The sequence below is a fragment of the Centruroides vittatus genome, unplaced genomic scaffold (genome assembly GCF_030686945.1).
Source record: "Centruroides vittatus isolate TY-2023 unplaced genomic scaffold, ASM3068694v2 scaffold_2520, whole genome shotgun sequence".
In the NCBI taxonomy this organism is placed as follows: Eukaryota; Metazoa; Arthropoda; class Arachnida; order Scorpiones; family Buthidae; genus Centruroides; species Centruroides vittatus.
Genome location: NW_027122689.1, coordinates 3,174,560 through 3,196,419, shown reverse-complemented (window position 1 = coordinate 3,196,419; position 21,860 = coordinate 3,174,560). Strand labels below are relative to the sequence as shown.

The 21,860-nt window shown below is 37.4% G+C and overlaps 2 protein-coding genes across 4 annotated transcripts in view; both read right to left on the bottom strand.

Moving 5' to 3' along the window:
* sgl (UDP-glucose 6-dehydrogenase sgl) overlaps positions 1-3,942 on the bottom strand; it is a 33,401-nt gene extending 29,459 nt beyond the window's left edge. The window contains exon 1 of one of the 2 annotated variants that reach the window (XM_067285304.1): positions 3,812-3,942. The gene's annotated coding sequence lies outside the window, so the exon portion shown is untranslated. The remainder of the gene's footprint in view (positions 1-3,811) is intronic. The other variant, XM_067285305.1, reaches the window with a different exon arrangement.
* Positions 3,943-10,036: 6,094 nt separating this feature from the next.
* On the bottom strand, positions 10,037-21,150 carry LOC136987529 (ethylmalonyl-CoA decarboxylase-like). 2 transcript variants are annotated; one of them, XM_067285272.1, is made up of 4 exons: positions 21,134-21,150; positions 18,917-19,012; positions 18,679-18,843; positions 10,037-10,798 (listed from the first exon to the last, which is right to left on the bottom strand). In XM_067285272.1, the coding sequence occupies exons 2-4, from the start codon at positions 18,978-18,980 to the stop codon at positions 10,125-10,127; spliced, it is 903 nt and encodes a 300-aa protein (XP_067141373.1). In that variant the 5' UTR covers positions 18,981-19,012; positions 21,134-21,150; the 3' UTR covers positions 10,037-10,124. The 2 variants fall into 2 exon arrangements, with proteins under 2 accessions (XP_067141373.1, XP_067141372.1); XM_067285271.1 differs by lacking the exon at positions 21,134-21,150 and having other exon boundaries at positions 18,917-19,268.
* Between the last annotated feature and the right edge of the window lie 710 nt (positions 21,151-21,860).

Sequence of the window (21,860 nt, the reverse complement as noted above, 5' to 3'; positions counted from 1 at the left end):
GATATTGTGGCAGACTTTGCCAGAGCCCAAGTCATCCTTACCATCCCACACCCGGAATATCTAAAATGGTTGAAGGCGATCGAGATTTTTAAAGCTTACTGCAGATCCACATGCCTTAATTTTAGGGAGGAGATGTGTCTTTCAATGGCATGGCAGACTTTACTTGACAAAGATATTTAACATTCAATCTTATTTAATTAAGGGTGACACAGGAACGCATGCACACGTACGAGGACGAGTTCTCATTATTCGAACTCATCCTTGTACTCTTTCATTTTAAGTTTGAATTTGATATTCTGGTCGTTTATTGACAATGATGGTTAATGTTCGACCTTATTTAAACGTATCACATGAACACGTGTGCACAAGGGCATGTTATTCGAAATCTTCGTCTCACCATTTGATTACGTTCAAATTTTATATTCGTGTTTGTTTTAGAAGTTTTGACCGGTTTGGAATCGAAAGAAGCCCGAGGAAGAACGCAGAAGGGTTACGAAAACATTCGATATTCAAGAGTTAATCGTAATTCCCACCAGTTAACGGTTGAAGTGAATCTAATTTTATATTCATCCTGGTGTGCGGTGCAGATATATAAGTGTCCTTATAAATTACAATAAACACATTTGGTACACTTATTTTATATTAACTTATAACTTAATAAAATAATCTGCTTATATTGGGCTTTGGGATGTTTATGTATATATATTCATCAAGTAGGGGTTAAGCGACGGCCAGCTAAGTGCCATAATAAACTCGGGTGCCGAAGTCGTCCCCAGTCGGTACCACAAGTAACCGAGGACGGTTATATTTAAGTTAAATATATCCGAAAGGAAGGATTGAATGAAGCGTAACCGACAATGCATCAAAATAGTAAGCAGGTGTTGCAGGTTCAAGTCCCTCTCTGGACAGATTCTTTTCTTCCACAATAATCTTAAGTTATTTAATAAATATTAATTTAATTATAACTATTAAATTAATAAAATAAGGTGCCTAATGCCTACCTCTACTACCAAATTATTTAGAATTTAATTAAAAATAATAGCAGTAAAGTTTTCATCCGGCAATTGTTTGGCATATTACCAGAATGTAGGACTTCGGGATGTTTATATATAGACATTTTAATCATTTAAAGCAGGAAATGAATAAATTAATAATCTATATTCTAATATTAAATTAATAACCCATCAGAAACAAGGTATAATTTTCAATAATACAGGAAACAAATATTTTTGTTAAACAGAAATATTCTCAAGCTGCATAAAGAACTACTCATTCTATCATTCTATGTAGATTACGTTAGACTGAAAGTTTAAGATTTCAAAATTTAATAAAAATATCTTTGGATCCTGGATAATTTGAAATTTATGTTACAGTTTATCAGATTTAATACAAAATAATTAATATTAATTTTTTGGCCATGTAAAATATAACATTTAGAACTTATGTACTGTATTGTCTACCTAAGCTCAAACTTTAAAACTCTAGGAAAAGATTTATAACATTTAAAATGGTTCATAAATTTCACAATATTTACTATTTTAAATATTTTAAATACAGATAATTTCAGAATAATATATTATTAGCATTATGTGACTGACTGCACCTGACTGAGGCAAACAGATGTTTCTTTACTTATTTGATTCAATATTTTATATTTTTACATCAAATTCCTTTTTATTGATTAATATATCAAATTTATTCAGTTCCATTATATATATATATATATATAACAGAACTGAATAAATAAATATATATATATATATATAAGCAAATCTAGAAGAAATTAATAACAATTCTGTTCTTGTGCTTTAGATTTAAAAACTGAATTCAATCTTCGGCCTACTCTAATTTTCTGCCTCGTAAACAAGACAGAAAATCAAGTAGGCCGAATACAATTCTCACGAAAGTAAAATAAAAGCATTAATTTGTTAAAAATAGTTACAAAAACTCTAATATAGGACTTATCATTAATAAAAAATGCGAAATTTCTAGACTAAGAAAAGATCACAAAAGCGTTTTTTGGTTAAATAAAAATATTTGATTCGACTTTTTCACTCGTCCTCAATGATGTAAGAAATGAAAAAAAAGTATAAGACGTAGGCGAGGGGCTCGAGTAATATTTCCAAATTCCACCCTTAGTCAATTAAAAGCATTTATCTATAATCTTTAATAAACCGAGTTTGTTGGCTTATTAAGAAAGTTTGATTTTTAAAAATTGTCGATTTAATTAAATAATTAATTTAATTATCATAATTAAATATTAATTTTTCAGTTTCGAAGAAGTCGGGTAACAATTCCGAACAAGGAGTAAAAATAAACAGTAAAACGAGATGTAATACCTATTAAAAACTTCATTTAAAAAGTGGTATTATTCGTTGCAGACAGGCCCGGATTTAAGGCGATTGGAGCGATTGGGCCCAATCGGGCCCCGCACTTGATGGGGCCCCGCATCGCCACCAAAATTAACAAAAAGTTACTTTCGAAATTTAAAGCGAATTGCTTTTGACGATAAAGGATAAATTATAAATTATTCAAATAATTAAAAATATATTTATTTTAAGTTCGCATTGATGGATGAGATTTATTATTGTTTATTATAATATATATACATTATAATATAGAAAATGTAATTGTTTTTGAATTTTGTGCATTTTTATTTTTTAATGTATGTAGAAGTTTACCTATCTTACGATCCACGACATTTGATTTATATATATATATATAATGCAAATTCTATATATAAAATGCATTGTTTTAAATATTTAATATATAGAGGGCCCCGCAAAAAAAATCCAATCGGGCCCCGCACTTATTGGATCCGGGCCCGGTTGCAGATATTTAAATTTAAAAACTATTACATAAGTTAACACAATAACCATTATAAATGTAGCAATTTCACCGATATTAAAAACTTTTTTGCTTATAAACGTCTATACTAAACTCGACACATTGCAACGACACGCTTCGACTTTACGATTTACGGCAGTCGAATTACGGCAGTTATTTTTTTACTTAATTACTTACATTAACGTTACCCAGATTTTTAACAAATTATAACTTACCGTAAATTTTTTTGTTATGATTATTTTAAATTTTTATAGGGAGAAAACTAGAACAGGATGAAACTGATAAGTTTCATCCTATTCTAATTTCATCAATTTTACAGTTTTTTAAATGATTTTAGTTATATTTACAACATATAATTAACATTACGTACCAATGGTTGCAGCAATACCAAAACAAACGAGACACCGCCCGAGGGTATTTTATGAGAAATTTCCCCATCTCTTAGCGAAATTTCTAAGCATTCCACTTTCTACTAGGAAAAGCAACTGTTTTAAAACATATCATTTATTCATTAATATAAAATTTATATGTACAGTCTATTTAAATTTTTATGAGAATTCTCAATCATTAGCATGTGACCTCTTAACCCCAAAGTCAACCTTTGACCTTCAAGTCAGCGATTTAACTTCAACTATCCTTCCTCTAAAATAATCACCACGAAGGCAGTTCTTACATAAAATTCATCAAATAAAATCCTTTTTAGCGAATTATTCCTCGTTAAATTATAATTATATCATCCTAAATCAATAGATTTGTGTTGGACGTTTGTTCAAGCATGAAATAATGTAAATTTGTTATTTATATGACTTTTTTATTAATTATTTGCTTTAAATGTAAGTACCCATGTACTCACTCCATTCACTCCATTCACATTAAGTGTTATATTAATAAAACTAAACACGATCGGTACTAATAAACCAATAAATCAATATATCTCATTAATTATGCAACTTAATATACTTACCTTCACAAAATAAAGTACAATTCAAATATAATATAAATCTTACATATAACTTACAAACATTAGTTTTTAAATAAGTGTCAATTTCAATTTTGGCGAGTTGCCAAGAAAAATTTTATTAACGCCCTCTTTATAAAAATCGTTATTATTATATTTTTAAATATTTATTTAATTATTAATAACGTATCGTCGCGTGTTGAATTTTTATTAATATTTTAGATTGTTTAGATAATATTTGTAAGATTAAATAAAAATTTTTAAAGTTAAATTTAATATTTGTTTTTATAATGATAAATTTGGAGTCCGGATAGCAGCTATACTGTTGTGATGATTTGTTACGAGTTATAGATTAACGAAAGTACAGTACATTTTCCGATATTTATAACTGTATAAGATCGTTTATAATCAGTTAATTTAATTATATTTTTTTTTTCTGTATTTTTTGTTACAGTATAGGTGGCGATGTGGAAATGTATCGTGCTCAGTGATGCCAACTTAGGTGATTTCCCCTAAATTTAGAGGAAAATTTGGAAGAAGAAATAATTTAGGAGGAAAATCTAGTACGCCGATATTGGTTAGTGGAGTTACAGGAACGAGTTAGAGCTTCTAAACTCACACGATTCGTAACTGTTTGACGGCCGGATGACCTAGCGTTCAAGGTGGTAGCCTACCACTCTGGGGGAACCTGGGATCGAATCTCGGACGGATCAAAATCCTCGGAAATTTTTCGAGGGTGGTCCGGCCGTCAAACGTGACCCCGTCCTACACCACACGGCCGCCCCATTGCGGGCCTGGCCGAACCATAATGGGCTCGCTAAAAGAGGGCCTCTTAGTGCCCCCAGGGCGGAAAGAGTTTTAACAAAAACTCATAACTGTTTTCGGGAGAGAATCTGGCGGCGATATCCGAAGCAGATCACTTTGTCAACACGATGCTTTTGTTCGACTGTGTCCACGTGGCCTGGTGTAATTCATATAAAAAGAAGAAAGCGTTTCTTTGGACTGTCAGAAGATTAATAATTTTTTATATGAATTACACCATAAACGAAACTATTTCAGGGTTTTCAGAAACAATCTCGTTGCACTCTTCAATTGCGGATGATTTCGGATATTTTGTTAAACGTTAGTTTTGTGCACACGATTTCTTATTTGTTCTACTCCGATCGACATTGTACAGTACGTATGGTTGCCATTTTACACTACTGTGTCGAGCCTACTATGGCCTTTGATACTTTACTGTGACATTTCGATCAGGATTGCGAGGAAGAGAGATGATAGTCAATTTTGTGTTGTGAATTATTCTACATCACTGTATTCAACTCATCTCTTTGTTTTTATATTAGTTAAAATAACAAATTAAAATTAATTAGACGGGAAAGAGGAATACAATATATAGTGTTGTTTACATATCAGCCGCCGCTCTAACAAATAACTCAGTCTGAACTAGGTTTAGACCGATATCGATTAAACAAAATAAAATAAATAAATTACATATATAATTATCATTACGGTCAGTGGCGGCCTTAGGGGGTGGCGAGCGGGGCAATCACCCGGTGCCTCGCGCAACAACTCGAGTAGAAAAAAGTTGATATTTAAAACTTTTTATTTTATCCTTAGCTATTAGTTATAAGCCGCAAACATCATTTTCAAATCCCCGCGTATATCTTTTAAGGCATTTATGTATGTACCTTAGTTTATCATCATTACTAATTTGTCGTCTTTTATAAATCTTCTAATATAATATTTTAACATTCTAAATTTATTTATTTATAACTTTTGCATTTCTCGTCAATCGTCAAAAATATCTATTTACAATTCACATACTTTGCACAAAGGGCAAGGGCCTCGCAAAGATCTGCCGCCCGGGACCTCGCAATCATTAAGGCCGCCGCTGATTACGGTTCGAAATTATAAAAATTTATTAATGATTGGACTATTAAGGCAAAATTCCAAAACTTTTACCCTTGATTTTTTTATTTTAATTGGGTCTGGCCAATAGAGGATCCAGAACTCTTTAAAGGAGATGCAGGAAGATAAGAATATATACCTTGTAAAATTTTTACCAATTAAGGTATCTGGCTTTCCTCGGAAGAAGATGTAGGTGCACAGGGCGCACCTCCTAAATCTTCCTTTGGGTCTGACTCTCAATGAGGTTTTTCAGTGTGGATAAAGATACGAGCAGTAACGTCCCGATCCGAGCTACTTATAAAAAATCGTGTGATTTTGGATCGGATTAGATCTCAGATACCTTATAAAGACAAGATAATAACTTACCCCTGTTCGGGGAAGAAACATTGTTGTCATTTTGTATTATGTAACGAGCGGATGTATAATGAAGTCACGTACACGTACACAGTTTCAATTATTCTTCTAATAGAAAAATCACGATCTCGTCTGGCACGTTTCCTTTTATTATACAGAAATAATTAAATTAATTAATTATACCTGTACTACTAAACATATAAATTTATTAACATAATGTTTTATTTGTGAGGTTCCGGAAGTGATCCGGAAACACGCAAAAAAATTAAATTTTGTTTTCTTGTATGAATGTAGAAAATAATAATATTTTGTAAAGCTGCAAAAAAAAGAAAGAAAAAAAGAGAAAAGAAAGAAAGAAAGAAGACTGCTATAAAATGAAAAACAGAAATTTCATGTCCATAAAAGAATAAGTTTGGAAGAAATTATCGGAAAAACTACTTCTCGTATTAAAACAATAAAATAATGCAAGTCCTAAGATCGACCATCTTCGATAGGGATCGAATTGACAGACGATGTTGATTCATCCCGCGATCTGCGTTCCGATCTCGTTACCCTTAGTAACGAGTGAAAACCAATTAGAAAGCGGAGGTGAGTCGGATCGACCTATCGAAATGTTCGATCCGGGACCGCAAAAAATTGTAAAAGTGGCAAATTCGAGGACACGGAGAGCTTCTCCTTCTGTCTTCCCATTGTGCGACACCATACAAAGAAAAGGAAAATCACCTTTGCATCCCGACATCGATCAGGATTACACCTCGACTTTGTGACGGACTTTCTCCCTCCAACGCCCCGGGACCTTCATGTTTCCAAACGGAACCTGAAAGGATAGTTACCATAGGACATTCACTCTTCGAGAGAAGAAGCAAATCGGAATATAGTTTGTCCACGGTTGCGGATGTAAGCTTATATATTTTTTTAGTTATGATAAACCCGGTTAATTGTTTGTAACCGGAGAGTTGTCTTTGTGTCAACATTCCCACATACCCTTCGGCACTGCTCGGACGTCCCGCCGTTACGCGCGGTTCGGCGACCTCACATATTTAAAGATAATTTAGTCCTATAAAATTGATATTCAGAGCTTATTCAATGAACATATATAAATATGGAGTATCGATAATAGAGCGTGTCCAGATTCTCAATTATTCTTTATTTAAGCCTAATGCACCGAGGAGGAATTCAGAAGAGCAACCTGAAAAATTTTTCATTCGCGATTCGTCCCGGGTATGCGGAGACACGTCCCTCACCATCCCACACTCAGTCATTCGCATTATGAGCCTGGCCTAACCCACGATGATTATATAATTTAATAATACCCATCACGAAAGCCAGGCGGTGAGGGACGAAGGCCTACATATCCAGGGCGGACCGTCCTTACAAAAATTATCAGGGGTTGAGTTCGTTTTTGAATAGCCATGTATTAACTATTGTATTCTCGGTTTATTTTGACCAATCGCATTGTTCTATCTTATGCGAATCAATCACACGTTTCTGCTTTGTTTTTACTACGTGCATACTTTGTGGAGCGAGACATAAACAGTTTTATTTATATATTAGCCACTTATTTATACTCGACAAATATTAGCGCTTGGAAAGAGCATTCCCTATTACGCTTAGCTTTAGAAAATAAACGTTTACGTGTGACCATAGAAAGCAAAGCTCAGTTGCTCCTGCTCGGTTGAAAAAAAAAGCGAGTGTACTTAGTGATTAGAGATATTCCACTATATTTCACTGATAAAAATCCACTAATATCGCCCGTGAATGTTTCGATACGCGATGATCGGTACTTTTATAACAGGGGTGGGCGAGCGAGAGTTCAGTGTACCGAAATGTAGGTTTTGCAAAATGCATGGGAGCCGCGGTTCTGTACCGTCGCGGCGGATAGTATGGTAAGGCGAGCGATTTTATTATCTAATATAAATATAATATAAAACAAATATCGAATTTCTTTAATAAACATATTTTCACAAAATTACAAAAATAAAATTGTAAAAATATTAATAAAAAAGCAGAAATTAATACTTTCGGCAAGAGCCGCGTGTAACTCAAAAAGAGCCGCATTTGCCCGTGTCTGTTTTCTAATTAAGGTGAAAAACCGATCATAGAAATGTTACTCTTAATTATAAAAATTCATTGGCTTTACCGGTACTTCAGTAACAATGATTATATTTTATGCAAATTTTGAGTATAATTTCAGCCACTAGGCAACGGGTTTATAAGGCTGGTTCTTGCGTGTAGAAAAATAGCGTCAATTTGACGTTATTTTGCAGCACGCTAGACGCTATGCGCAAAAACTTAAATCCGATCTAATTTATTGAATGCGGTGCTATAGTTCTATATTCGATGGAAAATTCCGATAAGCATAAAAAGTCCCTTTTGCAATACACTTCTGCCTCGGTACATCGATTACTTTTGTGATGGTAGATCTAAACAGCGTCACGTATTTGCAGAAATTGTAACTGAAATTTACTTAAAACGTTTATACATTAAATTATTATGCCTTTGTGTCCTTTACCTTAACTTAAATTTATCTTTGTATACTAGTACATTTATCAATAAACGGGCGAACTAAATAAAAAATATTATTTCTGATCTGTAAGACTAAATATCTGCATCCATAATTTTCCAGTATAATAAGTCCTGTTTATTGATAAATGTACTAGTATACAAAGATAAATTTTACGTTTATACATTACTTCAAGAAATTCTGTATTAAGTATTGTATTTATTCGAATAATCTGCACAATTCTTTTTTATTTAAAAAGTCGGAGTGCTCCGTTTATTGGAAACAAATATTTAGTAACGCGACTCGCGATGGGTCTTTTTTAAGCTTTTTCCACTCTAAGGACATTAAGACGGCCATTTTTTTAAGTAAGTCTAATATGGTTCGGCCAGGCTCGCAACGGGAGTCGGAAGGCGAGGTCGGGCCCGACGTATCCGGACGGCACATCCTCGAAAACTTTTTGTGTTTTCGATCTGTCTGGATTTAAGTTCGGGTCCACCGGCGGAGTAGCCGACCGTCCTAACCGCTCGGTCATTCGGCCACTGCTATTGGTTAGTCGCTATAGCAGTTTTTCACCTCTGATTCGAATTAAACAACGTAAAAATCATACTTTTAATTAGTAAAATGATTTACATGTAAAATAAATTATCTACAATCTGTAATAATGTATTTTTATCAGATATACAAATAAAAATGCCGATGGACACGCACTTGTAAACCGAGTGCCGCCATATTTAATACTACAAAACAGCGAGAGTGAAGGTTGCTATTTTTACAACCAGCGGTGCCACAGACTATCTTACGCTATGCAAGAAGCTTCTACGATTCAACGTCGGATCAGCGTTCCCACAAAATAGCGACGGTCGCACTCGGGAGTGGCCTCGAAAATAAGGACTGTGGTTTTGGTCGACACAACACGAACAAATAACTACACAAAAATAGAAGTCACGAATTATCTTTTTGATGGAATTTGGAGCCCTCGTTAGGGTTAGAGAAAGGGGACACGTACAGTACCCCAATGTACGGACCTTCCTGGTTACAATCATAAATTAATAAAATATGTTGAGCAATTTATGTCTTGATTATAAATAAAATTAAAACAGAAAACGTTGTCGTATAGCTTATAAAAAAAATACCGAATATTAATATGTATTTTGAAATGAATGTTTAAACACGAAAATGAAACAAAATACAGATAAATTTATGAAATACGTCTGCAAAGCCAATATCAAATTACAAAATTTTAATCACCAAAAGAATGCAATAACGTGATTTAAAAAATTTTTAGTAATTTGATTTGTCACAATAACGCTTATTTACTTCTTATTACTATTCGTGCTGTGTATTACGTTTGATGACCTCGCGATTGACGCGGCAACCTGCGACAATTATACGCCGTTTTTGTATTGTTATAAATTCGCACAGTAATTAATTTATCATCATAAATTATTGAAATTAACTACACAGAATTTTTAGAAAATGATTTATTTTTTCTGACTGAAATTCGCAATATTCATACAGTATTATTTTTTTAATTTAAAATTAATTACATATTTATCAATGTTTAATATTCTTTTTCAGAGCTTCGAGATTTGCTGGACCACCCCAAACTGTCGAAAATAACCTCCTTTCATTTGAAAAAGAATTTTCGGAATTACTCCAAGCTGCATAGGCCACAGCTTTTTTCATGGCCCGAATAACTTCGGACGAACCGTGCAAGTATGGATCTAACCAATGTTTGGTCTGCTCTAACAGATCTTCGTTTTCACTTAACACTTCGTCCGCCAGCTTCGACTTCAAAGCTTCCGTTGCATCTAATTTTTGGGAAGACAGCAGCACTTTTAATGCGGTGGTTTGTCCCAGTAAGCCGACGAGCCGCGTCGCACCTCCGAAACCAGTTATCGTTCCCATTTTTAACTGGACAAATTGTATGCTTGCACTAGGAGCTAACAGGCGAAAATCACAAGCTAAAGATAACTCCGCTCCACCTCCTAATGCTTTACCTTGTATTAAAGCAACGGTTATTAATGGAAGCGTGGATAGTCTGTATAATGTGCTATGCATTAAATGTGACAGGCGTGCCGCTCCTTCTGGATCCCTAATATTTTTAACTGTTGTTAAATCTGCTCCGGAACAGAAAGTATTTCCTTGGCTATAAAGTATCATAGCTTTTCCATTTTTCCAGTTTTCTAGTTGTGTTACAAATTCGGACAATTGCACCATCATTTTTCCTATAATAGATTAGAATGTTTAGCTGTATCTCGTAATACTATAAATAATAAAATATTTTTTTTTTTGTTAACTATATAAATAATTAACTTATTATTTAAGTTTTTAAATTTTCATTTAATACACAATTGGATCGATGGTATAAAGCGATGCAACATTTTGGCATAAAGTGACTCCCAGTACTTTCTATGGAAAATGCTTCCTATTTAATGCTGCGTGTGTGAAGAAAATCTGGAAAACTCCACGTGGCCGACCCGGTGGCGAGGTATAAACCTACGACTGACCGTTTGGCAGTTTTATCGACTCGGCCACCGGTAGGTGATTAATACAAAATGTTGGAATTCGTAACGATCGCATTCCTCGAAGCAAGCCAATAAGAATACGAGAAAGATGTCTTGCTCGGTAACGACGAATATTCTGTACCGGACGCCTACAGAAGCAGAATTTGAAAGAGTTAGTCGCAAGAATATTCGGAATACGGAGAATGTAGAATGTAATATTCAAAGAAATGTGCCCTAATTTGAATGAAATTATCATCGTATTTGTTCATATTAAATATTTAATTCAACAATAAAAGAATACTTACGCAAGAAATTTCTTTTGTATACGGCATTGTAATTGTTGGACCATATGTTAAAAATTTAAATTTATTATATGACAGTCTGTTTATAGAAGTGATATTCCTATTATAACTTTTGGCAGAACATTCCAATTTTATATTTAGTATGAAATATTGTAATTTAAAACATATTGCCATCTATTGTTAATTATATCATCTCGCAGCTTAGACTTTTATGTCAATTAGAAGTATATAACATTCGATTTCTAAACAAACTGTGAAACTCGATTAAAAAATTGAGTATTACACTTGCTAAACTCCTTTTGTGTGTATTTTTTCATCTGTGTGAGAATGAAGCCAATAAAATAGTGTGTTTAAACTGCAATAAGAAAAAATTATACATATATCAAGGGATAATGCTGTCAGAGTGAGTGTAAAGGTCGCCTTTGGTGGCCTGTGTCAAAGAAACCGCCCGACTGAGGTAATTGCTCCCACCTGGGGTCGGGGCCATAAACGGCCGGAAGGATCAAAGGTGTAGCGTCTCCACTTAAGGGACAATGTGTTGGCCACGTGCCGGCCAGCTTGAGAAAACAAGAATAAATAAAGCACGGACGCAAATGTGAGCTACGTCGGCGGGGGATAGGGCGGACGTCTTGGAAGGCTCTAAGAAGGGGAAGGAAGTGATTGGTCGCAGGAGGCAGTGCCAGAATCCCTTAAATTGGAAGGGTGGCAAAAAAGCGAGGAGAAAGGGCGAGGGACCTGGTACGTGGCGGTCTCTAACAACAGGCAGACCTTTGAGGCGGATAGAGAGAGTGTTCTCCTCTTAGAAAGTCCTCTGGAGAAAGGTTGTTGTAGAGACGGACGGCCACGAGGTTAAGCCATCTCCGGAAGAGTGACTCGTGTTCCCAGGCCAGCTAAGTCGACGTGCTGCATCACAGCTTCGATACTGTAGTGTACGTAATGCTATTACATAGTGTATATCTTTGTAAATATTTGTAAATAAACTGTATATAACTAATTATCGAGTGTGGAGGTGTGACTTTCAACGGACCATCAAACGGACAATCTCGAGGCGTAAAGAACGACTCGGGACGGAACATTTGTAAAGATCACGAGACGAGTAAGAAAGGATCTTCACTGGCGCAGTCTTCGACAGGATATTCTTGCAGATCTTCAGGAGATTCTCGCAAGACGACAGGAAAGTACTGAGCCCACATTCGAGATTTGGATACTTACGGAAGGAAGAGTAGCCGGAAATCAAGGCGGAACAGAACTCAACAGTGGTAAGTTGTTCTTGATTATTTGTATTCAGAATGCCGGGACGCGGAAGGACTCAAGGGTCAAAAAGGGGTATGCCATGTTCTGAGGATCAGGGAGGTCGGGCTGATCTTAGTCAATCCCAGGAAATGGATACGGAGCCGGAAAAGGAAATTTTGGACCCCGAGGTCGAGGTCACAGACAACCAGAATGAAATAGAGGGACGTGAGTCTGACGAGTTAGAGAAATTACGCTTGCAGATTAGACTAGCCGAGATAGAAACTAAAAACAAAGAAATAGAAACTACATAGAAAAAGCGAAAAAGAAATGGAAACGCAAATTAGACTAGCCGAAATAGAGTTAGAGAGAGATCGTCTACGAAGTGATTCTAGGACTAGTAATAACTCTGAGCTGGGAGGTAACTTGGATAGCCTAGCTAGAAAAATCAGATGGGCTTTACCTAAAATGCCAGACAAGGAGGCGGAAGTACCGTCGTGGTTTCGGGCCGTAGAGGTAGTGTTACAAACGTACGATGTGCCGGAAGAACTTCAGGGGCAGCTAGTTTTAACGGTGCTATCGGAGAAATGTAAAACGGCGTTAAATAGGCTTACGGCAGACGAGATCAGGGATTACCAAACCTTAAAACAATTCCTACTAGACGAGCTGAGACTGTCTGCCGCTGAGTACCTCAAAGAGTTCACTTCCGCTGAAAAGGGAAGCAAAGAAACGTGGCCCCAATTTGCAGCTAGAATGGAGGATCTGTATCGGTATTATCTAAATAGTAGAGGCGTAGATTCTTTTGAGCAGCTAACAAAATTAGTGGTCTCGGATCACCTTAAGACTAAGTTAGATGCCGACACTAAGCGTTACGTTTTGTTGCAAGAAGGTAAAGGCTGGTTCCCACCGGAAGAGTTAGCCAGATACGCAGATAAGCATGCGGAGGCTGTGGCAAAGGGTGACGTTAGACTTATACCTGAACGCGAAAGGGATAGAACAGTCACTAGAACTGGAGGCATGAGCGCGAACAATGGAGGATCAAGAATGAGATGCTATGTCTGTGACCAAATGGGTCATCTCAGAAGGGATTGTCCTCGGAGACATATTAAAGAGGAAGGACCGAAGTCTAAAGCAACGCGAGCGGTTAAAATAGACGAAACGGTAGAATCGGACGAGCAGCTAGTAGCTAGGGTAAAGGTGAACAGGGAAACGATCAGCGGAAACGTACCCGTTAGTGTAAACAAAAATCTCCTGCTCGCTTGTAAAGATAATAAATTTTCTGCAATAGTGGACACGGGGGTAGATATGACGGTTATTAGGAAGTCTGTAGTGCCTGTTTACGTGTCGCGGGCAGCGAGAAAGGTTAAGTTGATCAGCGCATTTGGGCAGCAGGTATCAGCAGTGTTAGCGACAATACCTGTAAGACTAGAAGGGAGGTCGAATAAAAAGAAAAATGATTACGCTCCAGCCTTGATAACTTGCGCATTAACTGACGAACTTAGCTGCGGTACAGATGCATTACTTTCGGCAGCCGATTATTGCGTCTTGAGGAGAGTCGAACGGACGAAAGCGAATAGGCAACGGAAACCAGTCGCGAGGGTTACGGTTGCGAAAGAAAGCGGGGAAAATAGGACGAGCCCCACGACAAATAAAAAGAGCGATGCTAGAAAATATTGTAAGGCGGGTCATAGTCGGCAGGCAAGCGTTCCCCTTCGGCTAGTTGACCGCACGCCTCTTAAGGAACAATCGGTCCCTAGGGCATTGGTAGCGCGGGATAATAAGGCAAAAATCGCGCACAGAAGAGGGAAAAATCGTAATGAGATCGACGTACTATCCAGACGGGAAATCAGGAGCAATCCGGAACCCCCAGATCGTACAGACAAGGCAGTTTAATTTCGGTATTAAGTCCTTCGGATAGGTGTAATCAGTATCCACCAGGCGATTCTGAATGCAATGTGACGGGACAATTTGCCGAAGATGTTATTGACTGTGTAAAATATCTTTTTCTGTAAAATATTAAATACTGTATATTGTTAGTATAGTTTATTATTTGTAGTAACTTGATCCTTGTAATAAGAAAGGAGGAAGTGTAGTGTAACAAAATAATTTGTACGGTAAAGATTGCTGTGTGTCGCGGTAGTATTGTTTATGTCAAACAGGCTTTTGTTGAAGCGCAGTTTGAACCTTGTCGGTGGGAGGTGTAAAGGTCGCCTTTGGTGGCCTGTGTCAAAGAAACCGCCCGACTGAGGTAATTGCTCCCACCTGGGGTCGGGGCCATAAACGGCCGGAAGGATCAAAGGTGTAGCGTCTCCACTTAAGGGACAATGTGTTGGCCACGTGCCGGCCAGCTTGAGAAAACAAGAATAAATAAAGCACGGACGCAAATGTGAGCTACGTCGGCGGGGGATAGGGCGGACGTCTTGGAAGGCTCTAAGAAGGGAAAGGAAGTGATTGGTCGCAGGAGGCAGTGCCAGAATCCCTTAAATTGGAAGGGTGGCAAAAAAGCGAGGAGAAAGGGCGAGGGACCTGGTACGTGGCGGTCTCTAACAACAGGCAGACCTTTGAGGCGGATAGAGAGAGTGTTCTCCTCTTAGAAAGTCCTCTGGAGAAAGGTTGTTGTAGAGACGGACGGCCACGAGGTTAAGCCATCTCCGGAAGAGTGACTCGTGTTCCCAGGCCAGCTAAGTCGACGTGCTGCATCACAGCTTCGATACTGTAGTGTACGTAATGCTATTACATAGTGTATATCTTTGTAAATATTTGTAAATAAACTGTATATAACTAATTATCGAGTGTGGAGGTGTGACTTTCAACGGACCATCAAACGGACAATCTCGAGGCGTAAAGAACGACTCGGGACGGAACATTTGTAAAGATCACGAGACGAGTAAGAAAGGATCTTCACTGTGAGCAAACTATCATATGCCATCAGATGCATAGGTACAACAGTGTGTAATCTAATATAATAATTTAACTGACAGAGGAAATGCTTGCTATATATTAACCATGGAAAGTAGACTGTGCTTTGGTAGTTGAACACAGATACTTTCTTCTTTTTATATATTTTTTTTTATTAGAAAATATTGAGCAGAAATACTTAATTTGGATTGTCAGTAGTATTTTGAAAGGATGTTCTCATTGATACCTAAATGTTAATGACAGTCTTTTGTAGCTTCAATACAGCTGTTAACTAGATTAGATTGTAAAATGAATTCTAATTTTATTTATACATTAAAAAAGTTTTAAATAGCTTCGCACGCCAAATCTTAATATAAAAAGACTAACGTATGTCGCCGTCTGTCGGCGTTACAAAAAAATAACTATTTTGCAAGTAATTTCGACAGTCTAAAACTGTCCTTTTCGGGCAGAATCGTTATTAGAGAACAAGACATTTGAATTCAAAAAAAGAATCCAAACGTCGACCGATGTTTTCTCGAAATTGTCTCGCACACGCACGGAAATGTAAATTATATATGTAGAGTTTACAAAAATTATAAATTAATACTAAATACGACGAAATGTAAAATAAATTTGTCAAGAATAAATGGATTAAAATAAAGTACATATATAATAATGAATTAAATAGTCAATAAACAAAAATAGTGATGCTACTATCACTACAAGATGTTTTATTGGGAACCGTGTGATTTAGAACCTTAGAAGGCTAAACAGTTTACGTTTTTGTTTATTGACTATTTAATTCATTATTATTTATGTACTTTATTTTAATCCATTTATTCTTGATGTTTTATTTTACATTTCGTCATATTTTGTATTAATGTATAAATTCTTGAATTCGAATGTCTTGTTCTCTGGAATCTCTAATAATGATTCTGCCCGAAAAGGACAGTTGCAGACTGTCGAAAGTTCTTGCAAAATAAGTTATTTTTTTGTAATGCCGACAGACAGTGATATACATCGGTCTTTTTATATTTATATACACTGAAGAGCAATCGAATTAGGGATACCTGTCCAGTAGTGTGTAGCACCACCTTTTGCCTTGACGGTTGCGATTCGTCTTGGCACGGACTCCGCAAGACACCGGAAGCGACGGGAAGCCATACGTATCCACGAGTCCCGAATAATCTCCCACAAATTACGAAGATTAGACGTAAGGTGGTCGGAGCCTCGAACATCTCTCTCGACTGCATCCCGGACGTGCTCGATTGGATCGAGGTCGGGTGACTGCGACGGCCAGGAAAGAACGCGCAGGTATGTGAAATACTCATCCAACCATTCTGATACGATCCGGGAGCACGGTGCATTGTCTTGTCGAAAGACAATTTCTGTAGTGGGCTGTCGAGAACGAACAAATGGGAGCAGATGGTCGTCGAGGATATCCCGATAACGTTCACCTGTCGGCGACACTGTCACACGTACCGGGGGTCCCATTTCGGTCCACGTGAACGGTCCCCACACAAGAATGTCACCTCCGCCAGCTTAAAGAGTCCCCTGCTGGCAGGAAGGATCCATCGCTTCGTGTGGTTTACGGCATACGCGTACTCTGCCGTCGGCACGTACCAAAGCGAATCTCGACTCGTCACGCCGGGCAACGTTTTTCCACATCTCGACGGTCCGTCGGCGATGTTCCCGTGCCCGTGCTAATCGTCGTGCCCCGTTTTGTGCAGTCGGCAGGGGACTCTCGTAGAACGACGACTCCTATACCCCATTAAGAGGAGACGGTTTCGTACGGTGTGGCAGCTTGCACCTTGCCGCGCACCGGCGTTAAATTGATAGGTGATCTGTTGCACCGTGGCTCGTCTATCCGCCGTTAGAATGCGGGCTAGCCGCCGACAACCTCGCTCGTCCACACGCCGTCGTCCACGGCAGTCGACCCCGGCAGCAACGGTTTTACCGGAATCGACGTACTCACGGTACACCCTCAAAACAGCGGTGCGTGAAAATCTCGGTGTTTCCACTACTTCCGAAATGGAATAACCCATTCGTCGGGCCCCGACGATTTGTCCACGATCAAATGCGCTTTACTCTTACCCATTTTGCTTCCGACTATTACCGATACCGTTAGCAGCACTCCTTATCTTGTCAAACTGCTGCTTACCTCATCTGCAAATCCCTTTCACACTTACGCACAACTCAAAATTTTCATAACGCCAGCTATCCCTAATTCAATTGCTCTTCAGTGTATAGTCTAACAATAAAGTCTGCACTTTACATAAAATGTCATTTCTTTTGCAAATAGCCTAGTCTGTAACACAGTTATAATTTTTAAAGTAATAAAGAATAAATTACTTTATATAATATATATAAAACTTTTTACTTAAAGAATTCATTATATTCCATGTCAGGTAAACATATTTCAAATGGTGACTTTCAAAAGTGTTTATCTAATATTGAATGTAAGGATTACAGTTTTAATGTTATTTTAGTTATTCTGTTTGAAGTACAGTTTAATCACTTTTGGAATTGCTTGTAAGTAATAATAAGCAAATGACATCAAGAAAAATATATAGCCAATACTATGCTAAAAATAGCAATACTTGCCAGATATAATCAGTCATTTTTATAACCACTTAAAAGAGGTTTTTTGGATGAATAAACCAAAGTGTTTATTCAAACCAAAGTATGTCCTTTGAATCCATACTAATATAATAAATAGACACATACTACATACATTGACAACATACTAATATAATAAATACATTACTATTGTTAATGTTTTTGTTATTGGAAAAAGTTTGGGGTGTTTATAATTTTGAAATGGACTGTACCGTACATACAAACAGAAAAGACTTAAAAGTATGACTTGACTGTTCAATTGGCTTCTAATAAGAAACCAATTAAACAGTCAGGGAACCTAAAGAAAGACCACAGATAAAAGGGTTAGAAGCAAATCATATAATAGGGAAAAATGTTATTGTGAATAAGATATTCAAGGAAGAATGACAGAATCGAATGGATGAATGGAGGTCATTAGACTATGATTTAAACCATGATATAAATAGATAATAAAAAAGGAAAATAAGATGTTATGTGTAGAAAGTAAATAAAGAAGTTTTTAAGATTTTCAGTCAGTCTCTGAAGAATTTATAAATTAAGAAAATAACTGACCTGTAAGAGCATTTCTTTTGTCAGGATTATCTAAACATAAGTAAGCAATACCACATTCATCATCTTGTAATAATTTTATCTGCCCTCCAGAATATTTTGAAAATTCTTTCATAATTTCTGGTAAGGAAGTGGAACTGCAACAATTTCGCCAGCATTTTACCCTATCTAATTGATAAATTTCAATCAATATATTTAAAAACCTTATATAAAATAGTGAAATTAATTTAAACAAATTTACCTTTAACCACTTTATTGCTTATATTAAGTAATTTTTTGCAGTAAGAATTGAATCTAAATAACATTTCTTCTTAAACACATGAATTACTTCAAATTCCTAAGCAAAGAGAACTGTTGTTTATGTTACATTATTGATAATTTGATGACAGTAATAATAAGCATTGCTAATCTCGTAGAAGTTAAACGAGGGATGTCAAAGTTCTTTCCACGAATGACTGTTCCCAGCATCCTGCAAAACTACCGATCACAAACCAGCACCCTCCCAACAAAAAAACTTTTATGATATTGAAAGGCTTTGTGCTAAAAAGATAAGAGACAAGAGATGAATTCTTCATGCTTACACAAAGCAAGGGAGTCTTCAGTTTAACAATGACAGATGCGAGAGAGTTGTCCTTCTCCAGTTGCTAGGTAATGGGAGTTTTTGAATGGATGGACAGAAACAAACTGTCCACAAAACTAAGGCTAAGTTTCACTAAAATGAAGGAGTAACCTAAACACCAAAGAGTAACCTAAAAACCAAAGAATGAGAGCTGACTTAAGGCGATAACACTTCCTTCAATTTTCCTCTCATCACTCGATAGTAATTGGACGGATGGATAAAAATACAAGAGGATAAATTAGTTTTAAAAGTTTTGCAAAGGTATGAGGAAAAACATAAAACAAAACTTCAGTGATGAAAACAAATGATAAGACAGATATTAATCTAACCTTATTTACAATTCCTAAAAACTTTCTTATCCTATCATTATCCCTAAAGTGTACTAAAGCAGAAATAATTAGAAAATTAAGATATCAATAGTTTTCTGTCCAACTCGGGTTCGTAGAGCCCGACTGGGGCGTCCCACTTAAAAAAATTGCCCGCGACAAAGACCACGAGTCCGGAGGAACTCGAGAGCCAAAGATTCTCGGGTTTCGATACGAAAAAGTCGGCGGGTAGCGATTCAATTCTCGAATACATTCCCGCTCCCGGTCGGTCACAATTCACGCCTAACCGAGCGGAGAAGGTTAACCACGTCGGGATACGCATCACTTTTGCTAAACGGAACGTAAACGACATTCTCGTCCGACGGACAAACGTACCCGGCCACCTTACAGAAATAGAAGAAATGCGCCACAATTTCCGGCGGAGTCGCATTTGGACAATTTACACTCTTAACGTAAACTCGAATAAACCGGAACTTACTCCCGGCGGAGCATCGTACGGTTCACCCACTGCAGTTCGATGCCGTTTTCCGACGCCGGCCTATCAAAACGTCTGCGTCGAGCCATCGACCAGACCGTAATAACCGCGTTTAACGGTTGCAGAAAAAGTAAAATGCCGGTAAATTTCAGAAATTCTAGTTTTAACCGAAGGAAAGTCGTTCGACCGACCGAGACCGAGCGGGCGTCTGCACCAAACTCAAACGACGAAAGGTAGACGGATCGTCTCGGGCATCGAATTCGCCCGACGGTCGAGCAAGATCTAACAAGGACAATCCACTTAATTTGGACAGCAGCAAAGAAGCAAGCTAAAATATAGTCCACCCACTCTTACTATTATGTATCTTATCTCTTACTCACCCATTCGGGTCTGCTTCTTCAAACATAATAGTAAAAGAGGCTTTAATATAACCAAAGACTGCTTACAGACATAATAATGCATAATAAATACAAATACCAACAAGAATTTCTTGCGAACAGCTATTCTGCTATTCATATAAAAATTTGGTCCCTTAGATTGTGTCTTTTAGGCTTTGTTTGTACATATTTGCACTAAAGTATAAACCCGATCTTAACACTTGCGCTTACGCCTTACGGGGATGTCAGAAAATGACATCCCCGTAAGCAAAGATAGAAGGCAAGGAGCAGTAGAAATCAAGATTTCCACTCGTCAAGGACAGCTCGAAACGCGATACGTATAATGCAATATTTGGAAGTTTCAAAATTTCGGAATGTGCACGAACAATGTGCCGTAATGAATTTCGCGAATCCCTGTTTGACTCCCTTTCCGAAAAGGAAGGGCGGTCATAGAGACGGCAGTTAATTCTAGCCCGGCAACGAAAATACATAATTTTGATGGCCGAAATGACCTCGGAAGGTACACGATACGAATTTAGAACGTGTCAAAGGAAAACCCGAATCGGCAATCGAAAGTAACGGCCATCTCCTATTTAAGCACGTTCTCTAAGTAATCTAACAAACATTCACTTATCCAAACTACAATAATAATAAGCATTACTTAGATCCCGTGTCATCGACCGTGTTAAAAATTAACGGAATGGTACAATGTTGCCAACTGAAGTGAATTAGAATAACCATCAAATTTTATCAAAAATTTTAATACTGCATACGCTTTCGGAAGAACGAAAAATATCGCGCAAAATATAATACCGGTAATAAGGAAATTTCTATAATTACTTTTGAAAAAGTAAAAGCGAAGCTGCGATCATTGCTAATACTGTAATTAATATCGAATGGCGGTGGCGCGATTAGATTTTACCCTTTCGCCGAATGAGATTCGGGTTCGAATACGGTTTGGACATCAATTTTATGTCGATAATACAGTGGCGTGGCGTGCCTACCGCTCTGGGGGACCCGGGATCGAATCCGAACGGGTCGAATAATCCCCAGGAATTTTTCGGGGGGTGATCCGTTCGGATATGTCGGGCCCCGTCCCTCACCACCCGGTCGCCCCATTGTGGGCCTGGCCGAACCCATAATGGGCCTACTAAAAGAGGCCCTCTTAGTGCCCACAGGGCGGAAAGAGATAAAAAAAAAAAAAAAAAAGTGGAGTGGCGTGGCGTGACATTTGATGACGGGGAAGCTGTGTTTCGGTAAGAAGCCGACTTCCAGGGGCAACCAGTTAATTGCGCGCCGGTGATGGTCTATGGCAGGGATGGACGACCTGCGGCCCGCGACGCATAAAATGTGAATAAATATATCAATTTTCCAGCTTAAGGAAGAAT